We start from the raw sequence: 9,386 nt of genomic DNA, 5'->3' as shown, positions 1-9,386 counted from the left end.
GCGACAGTCGGTTGCTGCCTATAAGAAGGAAGCGGCCGGGAGGTCAAAGGGAAATCTAGCTTCTGCGGGTTTCGTGCGGAGTCTCTCTCTTTTTTTTCTTCTTCTTCTTCCTCCCCCTTCACTGTCATTGCTTCCCTCTCATGAATTCCGCCGCCGTGCCAGGCGTCCGAAGTACGCTGGCGGGCTCTGCTGCTTCCCCTTCGGCTACTTCGGCCCCAACGGCCAAGTCCCCCTTCAGGCACGTGCGCTACGAGAACCTGCTGGCCGGGGTGAGCGGCGGCGTTGTCTCCACGCTGGTCCTGCACCCTCTAGACTTGGTCAAGATCCGCTTCGCAGGTGAGCTCCTCTCTGCTTCCCCGCCGCCAAAGAAGCGGACGTTAAATGAGCGCAGGGTCGTTGGGTGGGTGGGGGGGCGGGGGAAAGTAGGGTTGCTTTGATAAAAAGGAAAGAACTAGTCCAGGGGTAGGCAACCTCGGCTCTTTTATGACTCATGGACTTCAACTCCCAGAATTCCTGAGTCAGCTATGCTGACTCAGGAATTCTGGGAGTTGAAGTCCATGAGTCATAAAAGAGCCGAGGTTTCCTACCCCTGAACTAGTCACTCTCTGCATCCTCTTCACTGGAAATTGACAGGACTTTGATATGACAGGTGATAACTGCCCGGATTGTACTCCTGTCTTCCCCATTAATGTTGTATGTACATCAGCAAATACTGAATCTGATCTTTGGTTCGCTCAGTGTTAATATTCCACTTTAACATACTAGGCAGCTATTTAAGACAGTCTTTTCACTTGAGGCCAAATACTGAATTTTCTGCATTAAAAATGTTGTCCCAAGAAAACCTTTGTTATTACCTGGATGTTTCTACTGTTAAATGAATTTAGAGATGTAGGATGATACATCAGCTGCTTTTTCTACCGGTGGAAGAGATGTGGATACCAGGAATTGGGGAATAAGAGGTGGTTAGTGTAACCTATGGACACATAATGCATGAAATTGGAGTTTTGTTCTGATCCGGAGAGAAAAAAACATACTGTGGTTGTTTAAGAGAATCACATTGATCACTGATTCAAGAGCATACAGTTTTCAAACTAATTTCCAATTCTTTTGTGTAGTGAGTGATGGCTTGGAGCTGAGACCAAAATACAATGGTATCTTGCATTGTTTGTCAACTATCTGGAAACAAGAAGGATTACGTGGTCTGTACCAAGGAGTGATTCCAAATGTTTGGGGTGCAGGTGCTTCTTGGGGTCTGTATTTTTTCTTGTAAGTTGAAACTGTTTAAATGTCTACTGGTTAATCCCAAAACAGTTTGGTTTTTTTTCCATATTTTTTCACTTCTCCCATAGCAGATTAACAAATATGTTAACTTTGTCCATCTATTCTAGGTTTTAACTAGAAGATTGTACAGCACTAATCTAATACTTGTCAGTAGCCTATACTGCTCCTTTGGATTATTTTTTCCCACACAATAGCAAAAGCTTAACTTACTCTTATTAACTCTGATAATACTAGATCAGTGTTTCCCACTTTTGGTAACACTGCCCTAGATCATTCAGTAATTTTCATACAGTTGGGTTCTTTTAAATTTCAATCACTAAAGTAGCTGTCAGGAATCATTGCACAGTGGTTGAAAGGCAACTTGTGCAACTGATTTTTATTTTCCTTTCCTCTTCCCCATAGCCTTCTGTACTCCCCAAGATCTTCTCTGGAGAGTTGGAGTCCTATCTAAGATTATCGGTTCTATCATACAAGACTGCATGGGAGAGCAGAAGCAGGTAGTGAGGAATGTTGCAAGCTCCTGTCCATGATTTCAGATAATTTCTCTCTCTGCATCACATCTGTATAAGAGCTATGTATCGTTTTGAACTTGGCTTCCCAAAAGGTGCTTTGGAACATGTGAGAGTGCTAACATAGCACCTCTCTGCAACTCTTAATTTTTTTTCCAAGAAGAGATAAAGCTGCATTTTAGAATTGAAAACTGTGCTATGTTGGCATCCATGTTCTCTCCAAAGCATCGTTTTAGAACCAAATCTGAAACACTACATAGCTCCTATCTATATATAACACAGCACTGCTCTTTAGGATTGTGTCTTGATCACCTGGAAACATTTATAGCTTACCAGGAGCTTCAACAGGGAAGAAGTGAAGAAAAGCATCAGTTGTGTAAACTGCCTTCCCATTTATTGGCCACTGAATATAAGATTATCAAATATCAACATCTGCGAGGCTTTGGATTGTCACTTTCAATACCATCTCCAAACCTCCTACTTTGGCACAAATATATGGAGATTCCCATGTAAGGGAGAGCAGGCAATATCTTAACCATCAAGCATAGCAAAATATGAAAGGGCATAGGGACAGTTTGAAGAAAGCTATTCACAATAACTGAGCATGTGTGAAATGGCTATTTAATTCAAGACAATATTCGGTGAGTTTATATTCTGAATTCCATTCCTATAACAATGTACACAAACTTGGGATCACACAATGGCATACAAACATTCAAATTCCCAAAATTGCTAACCGGGCAAGAAGGTAAATAAGCAAAAATGAGGGTTATTACAATCTTACTAGATTTTGTATTAAATTTATATGGCAACCATACAGATGGTGACTTGAACAGCCTACAAGAATAAAATCCCAACTAGAAAACCCAATAAGCTCCCTCCCCCCAGCAACAAGATGCGCTTGATGGGCTCCATATCAACCTGAGATTCCCAGGTCCATTGACAAAACCATGTCTTCAAGCCCTTTTGAAATAGTATCAAGGTCTTACCTGTGCAGGGATGACATTCCATAGGGAGGGAGCCACTATGGAATAGGCTCTTTTCTTAGTCCTGGTAGGTAGACATTCTTGATGGAAGGGACTCATAATGTACCCTGCCTTCCTGGTTTGGTGAGTCAAATTGATGTATTGGGAAAGGACAGCCCTTCAGATACTTGACTCCAAGCAACGTAGGGCTTCAAAGTTGATAATCGGCACCTTGTATTGGATCCAGAAGCAAATTGGCAACCAATGAATCTCTGCAAGAGAGGTGACACATGTGCAAATCTAGACTTGCACAAATTTGGACATGCAAGTCGATAATGAGTTCTTAAAAACTCAAAAGCCTGCATGGTGTTTTTGATATTCCCATAATATACTGATATTTTTCTTAACAGCCAAAATGCCTCAACTTTACTTAAAGAGATTATTTTAATGTTTCTGTATCAAGTAATAATATGGATTTGCTAATATTCATATTTGATTCTTCAGCTACAATGCAATTAAAGCCTACAAGACAGAGGATAAGATGGAAAACCTTGGAGCAATTGAACACCTAGTGTCAGCAGCCGAAGCTGGTAAGAAATATATGAGCTATTTGTCACCTGCCTATATAGTATACTTTGTTTTTGATATGTTTAGTTTAATATGTTTGAACATCTAAAAATGTATTTTTGTCCTATTGAAAGTACAAATGCTCAACTTGCTGAGTATTAGATCTTTAAAAACATTATTTTCTCTAACATTTTCTTACAAATTCTTATCCATACTTCCTGAACACAATACAAAGATAGCACAAATGTATTCCCAGTTTTATAATACAAGTTATACTGAAATCCATGTATTAAATGGATTTTCTTTCCAGGAAAGTTGATTTATTATTATAATTGTAGTTCTATAAAACTATTTGGTAAATATTTGCTACATAAGTATACTGAGTTTTTTTGCAAATTGAACGCATAAATTCCATGTAATACATAAATCAGAAATTTTCAAATTATGTTCGAAGTTCTCTGTAATACTAAGATGCTAGCACTGATAAGGTTTTCAAATTATACTTGATAGGAGTGATGACTTTGTGTATTACCAACCCAATATGGGTAACCAAGACTCGGCTTGTGTTACAATATGAAGCTGGTGCTGACCTCTCAAAGAAGCAGTACAAAGGGATGTTGGATGCTCTTATTAAAATATACAAGTATGAAGGTATACGTGGGCTATATAAGGTAAATTAATTAGGCTGGTCAAGAGTTTTAGTATTAGTATTTTATTATTAAATATATCAAACAATTATTGCATGGGTTTCAGTGCAAAAGATTTGTTGCTAAACGTCACTTCTCACGTATATGTTTTGAATGTCTAAATTGCAATGAATAGTTTATTCGTTTTATTTTTAAAAAAATTAATTTATAGAATACACATAATTGAATCATTGAAAGATTGAAATTAAATATTATAGATTGAAATTAAAATTTAGAAAATGACTAGGATAAACTGGTGCTCAAATCAGTCTAGCTTTTATAGAATTCATAAAGCAGACTGAATCTTTTCTATAAAAAAGTATAATTTTGACCATTCCATCACTGTATATGTATTGGTAGTGCTGGATTTTAAACTTATAACTGTATAATTGATATGATAAGCTGGATGATTTTTACATTTTGTATGTTTCACTGATTCAGGGATTTGTGCCTGGCCTGTTTGGAACCTCACATGGAGCCCTTCAGTTTATGGCTTATGAAGATTTAAAATCCCGATATAATAAATATAAAAATAGACCATCACATATGGAACTGGTAAGATAAATTATAAATTAGAGGCATCTGCTTTACATAAAATAGAATGTTATGGCTGTGTAACAGATTCAAACGATGCATCACAAAGTATCATAACTTGAAACGTTTTAAGTCAACATGTTTTCCTGAAGACATAAAGTGGTTAATTGAAAGGCTTTCCCAGGTCATCACTGTGTGTATGTATGTACAACTGCTTCAATATATGTATATTTCATGTACATTTTCTTGTTCATTAAGATGTCTAGTGGAATTCAATCTTATATTTAATTTGATACTGCAATAATTTGAGGTGTGTCTCAGGAACTGAAGGACATACTGGACCTAAAAGTGACAGTTCAACTTTGTTATAGGATGATGATATAGTTTGACTTAATTATTTATTTGATAAATAATCTGGTAAATTTTCAGTTACCCAATTAACTCGAGTATATTTCATGTACTTCTTATATATTTTAATGTATGTATAGGAATCTGCAAAAAGCAGGGTTCCATTCATTGTTTGTTTCTTTAGTTGTAGAGGTAAACATCTCAGATTAATATTACTATAAATAGTAAAAAAAATACCATCCCAAAGGTGCTTTTTCAAAAAGCAACTGGACTTTGTTTTCCCTTGAAGACATTTCATGTCACATCCAAGAAGCTTCTTCAGTTCTGAGAATCTAAATGTCTGTGGAGAATCTCTGACTGAGAATCTCCTTAGACATTTAAAAAATACCATATTTTTATTTTTATACCATATATGGAAAAAGATTTAAGTGACAATTGCCTCAACGTTGGACAGGTACTTACAAGGATCCTATGTAAATATTTTTAAAAGGGGGGATTCTTAGACTGGGTGGTAACCCCCTGGACTATGGCTCTTATTTGGGGCTTGCCCATATGAAGAAGGAAAGCTCTGACAATTTGGTTCTGCTGTACCTGCCATGAACATATAAACAGGTCAAGAAGCTTTGGGGTCAGGTGTATTCTGTCCTTGCCTGATTTGGCATGTGGGAGTTGCAGCCTACACCAGTCTTGCATAAGGAGTGCCCAACTTGAAGTAGTTCAGATTAGTGGGATTAGAAAAGAAACTGGGCTGGTAAGTTATTAAAGTTTTGAAGGGCAGCCTCCTAAATTTTATCTAAATTACTCTGGCATATGATGGTGGATTTTTACCTATTTTGACTTTCTTGTTTATTATTGGATATACCAACTCATGTCATGGCAGGAGCTTTGTTCTTTTTCCATGAAGATTTTGCTGCATTTCTGTCATTAAAGGCTGAAAAGCATATTTGGAAGGTATAATGTTATGAAGAAAGGTGCATTTATTCATCATGGGGCATGGTAAAAAAAAAGTCTATTATGTTGTAATTGAAAAATGGTGCTGCCTTCAATTATTGTCTTCTATTGATATGTATTCCTCTGTTTTTGAACTGTCCATCAAAATAATGAAGGACATGAGCTATTGCAGATGTTATCTGGTGTTTCTTTTTTTATTTCTGCATGCTTGAAACAAATACCTAAAAGATCACATGCACTAGCAATTTGAGAAAGAGAAATTGCAGCAAGCTTTCCAGGGGCAGCTACCTCAATTTTGAATAAGGGTGCCCCCCCCCCCCGTCAGCCTTTTGTGAAGCATCTCTTCCACTGGTTTGCACAGCTGTGTAAACCTATCACCATGACTTTGGAGCAGCATTTGTATAAAGACTGAAAAAAATAATAGAGTGCTGAGTTTAAAGTGATACATTTCTTTGATTTTGCAAAGTATTTGAGAACTAATATTGATCCCTTTCCATTTTTAGAACACTTTAGAATATATTACCATGGCAGCATTATCCAAAATATTTGCAGTCACAGCAACATACCCGTATCAGGTTGTGAGGGCACGTCTCCAGGATCAGCATAACAGATACTCTGGAGTACTTGATGTCATCCGTAGGACATGGAGGTAGGCCTGGGAATGAAAACCTAATAAGACTTTTTCCGTGCTAATCTTCATTTTTTCAAGATTATTAAATATTTATTTCAGAGGGAAATGTGGAGGGTTTTGCATTGGAATTAAGGCAGGGGGCTGAGAATATTCCCCTTAAAATTATGAACCAGGATAAGATTTTCTCAGATTTCAGCAGAGAGAAAGATGGAAAGCCAAATATCTGACCGTATTTTTATTTTCCCATTTTTTTCCCTTCTGTGTAATAATATTTAGAATATAAGCCTATGAATATGGACAGTTTTTACATGACTTGGCGATACCAGTCATCACCCAAATATGTGCAAATACCTTTTAATGAGATATCAGTACATTTACTTGTAGCTTCCTGAAAGAAAAATTTATCCAGGAATTATTTCATATTTCTACTTGGAAATATAAAAAACCTATAATTAGTAATGAGCCATGGTGGTGCAGTGATTAGAATGCAGTATTGAAGGGTAATTCTGCCAATTGTCAGCAGTTTGATTCTCACCAGCTCAAGGTTGACTCAGCCTTCCATTCTTCCGAGGTCGATAAAATGAGGATACAATTTTGGGGGGCAATATGCTGACTCTGTAAACTGCTTAGAGGGGGCTGTAAATACTATGAAATGGTATATAAGTGCTAGTGCTAATTATATTCATAGGCCAGTTTTCTACAACAGCAATAAAACAACAATAATCCAAAAATACAGTAAGAACAGTATAAAATAACATTTGAGTTTGTTGAAGCAATTTACCGTATATTGGAAGTTTTACAGAAATCTCTTCTGCTTTTCCACAGGAAAGAAGGAGTTCATGGATTTTATAAAGGAATTATGCCCAATGTAATACGAGTCACTCCTGCATGTTGTATCACGTTTGTAGTATATGAAAAAGTATCTCATGCATTACTTGGACTTAATAATAAATGAAGATTGAATATTGACTCCATATATTGCTCTGCACCCTTTCTGTTAAGCAGGAAAGCCAACACCAATCTATGTCTGGCATAGATTTTTTTTCTGGATTCATCTTTGTCACTTTCTTTTGTAATATCTTTTAAATAGACCAAGATCACCCACAAGTTGGTATGTTTCAAATATATTTTATATTGATCTCTGTATCTCAAAATAAATTGTTCACATTATCATCCTCATTGAATTTTCCTTTTATTCTTTAGTTATCAAGGCTTAGTATGATTTTTAAAAAATAATGAATAGGACCAAAGTCATACAAGTAGTTTTTGCTTAACAAATGCCCTTTTTAGCAACTGTTCAAAGTTATGACAGTATTGTAACTTTATGGCCAGTCTACATATTTACGACTGTCTCAGTATCTCAGTTATGTGGTCATCATTTTGCATGCTTCACAGCTGGCTTCCAACAAGCAGAGTCAATGGAGAACCTGGAAGTAAAATTGCAAGTCACAGTCACATGACATCTTGCTTATCAACCATGGAGCAAACAGGCATTCTAAGTCCATTGTGGTCATGTGATGTCTCATTTAACAACTGTATCACTTAGCAAAGAAATTGCTGTTCCCAATTGTCATTAAATGAGGGCTATTAGCAATGGTGGGATTCAGCTAATTTGCAGCAGTTCGGCAGAACCCGTAACTAATTTTTTGTTGCCCAGGCCCAGAATGGACTTCTGGAAGCAGCATCCACACAGAGAACCAGTTGTTCACATATTTGAATCCCACCACTGACTTATTAGTATACAGTAACATTTTGCTTGATAAGCAAGGCTATAATGTTTTTCTGATTGCTTTGAAACTAGGACTAAAACTTAAAGTCTGTGTTGACATAGTTAAATCAATATTTATAATTAAATAATTATGTGACGTTGGAATGAATAAATAGCATAACAATGACTTGCAGGTAAAAATATAGCCATTAACCATTTTTGCCATTGCTCCAATTGTATTGCTGTTTGATTTATATTTTTCCTGTCTTGCAAAAGTGCACTTTTTTTTAACCACTACCCACTCAAAATGATTTGTTCACCCAACACATTGTTGCTCCTGCTACACCAAAATATTTTCCCCAAAGACAGGGCAAGGAATATTAGCAATTCCTGCATGTTCTAACCACATTGGCATTAATTGTATTTGTGTTTACTCGCAAAGAAGTATCACTGAGTATTTATTTAAGTTTGCCTAGGGTTATAGAATTTCTCGTATATTTGTCAAAATATTTGCAATCTTATCTATAGGTCTATGTTACTTAAGGAAGCATCATAATAATAAAAGTATGGAAATAGATCTTTTAATATTTGAAAAACACTGAAGTGTTCACATATAAAATCTTTTCTACTTGCTTTTAACTAGAGCAAACATTTTCACTACTCAACAAGCTAGAGAGATTAGGCATGTTTTAATCAGCACTGGATTGTTGTCATAATTTTTAGTATGGTTTGGATTAGAAAGTCATTGTAAATAATGTAAATAAATGTTTAAAACCATTGCAAACTTTTTAAATGCATATGGAAGATAAGTACAAAATTGGGAATTATTACAAACATTCAATTTCTTCTCAAAAAAGGGATTAAAAGTTAATTACATTTAGGGCTAAGGTTTTTAAAAATGTGAATGAACTCACTGTTTTCCCTCCTCTTTGGTATGATAAGTATTCTCTTGAAATTGTGGAAAACCTGAGCAGGTTATAGTAAGATTTTCAGAAATAACAAAATCTGAATTTCACATTTAAACTACTAAGACATAAATGGATAAGAATTTTTTGGTTTGCGATCTAATAAAATGATAAAAGTTATATACTACAGAAATACTATACATTTTCTAAGTTAAAGGATATGCTGACTTAACTTTTAAAATTTATTTAAGCTAAAAGTTTTTTTAAACAGTAAAACTCAACAAAATTGCAAAAGAATTAT

At 35.8% G+C, this 9,386-nt stretch overlaps 1 protein-coding gene across 1 annotated transcript; it reads left to right on the top strand.

Moving 5' to 3' along the window:
- The first annotated feature begins 54 nt into the window (after positions 1 to 54).
- Positions 55 to 7,645, top strand: SLC25A32 (solute carrier family 25 member 32). Its single transcript, XM_083359194.1, has 7 exons — positions 55 to 336; positions 1,116 to 1,266; positions 3,260 to 3,345; positions 3,833 to 3,993; positions 4,450 to 4,563; positions 6,345 to 6,490; positions 7,298 to 7,645. Exons 1-7 carry the CDS (start codon positions 141 to 143, stop codon positions 7,425 to 7,427), a joined length of 984 nt encoding a protein of 327 aa, XP_083215320.1. The 5' UTR covers positions 55 to 140; the 3' UTR covers positions 7,428 to 7,645.
- Positions 7,646 to 9,386: the final 1,741 nt, after the last annotated feature.

Source organism: Vipera ursinii (genome assembly GCF_947247035.1).
Source record: "Vipera ursinii genome assembly, chromosome: 3".
Lineage (NCBI taxonomy): Eukaryota > Metazoa > Chordata > Lepidosauria > Squamata > Viperidae > Vipera > Vipera ursinii.
Note: the sequence above shows the minus strand (reverse complement) of the source record. Positions and strands in the feature narration are given on the sequence as shown.

Excerpts from the sequence above, each read along its gene's own strand:
- SLC25A32 (XM_083359194.1), top strand. The coding sequence starts at position 141 with ATGAATTCCGCCGCCGTGCCAGGCGTCCGAAGTACGCTGGCGGGCTCT. Across the intron at positions 1,267-3,259 it reads TGGGGTCTGTATTTTTTCTT|CTACAATGCAATTAAAGCCT; the intron begins GTAAGTTGAAAC and ends TTGATTCTTCAG. Across the intron at positions 4,564-6,344 it reads GACCATCACATATGGAACTG|AACACTTTAGAATATATTAC; the intron begins GTAAGATAAATT and ends TTCCATTTTTAG.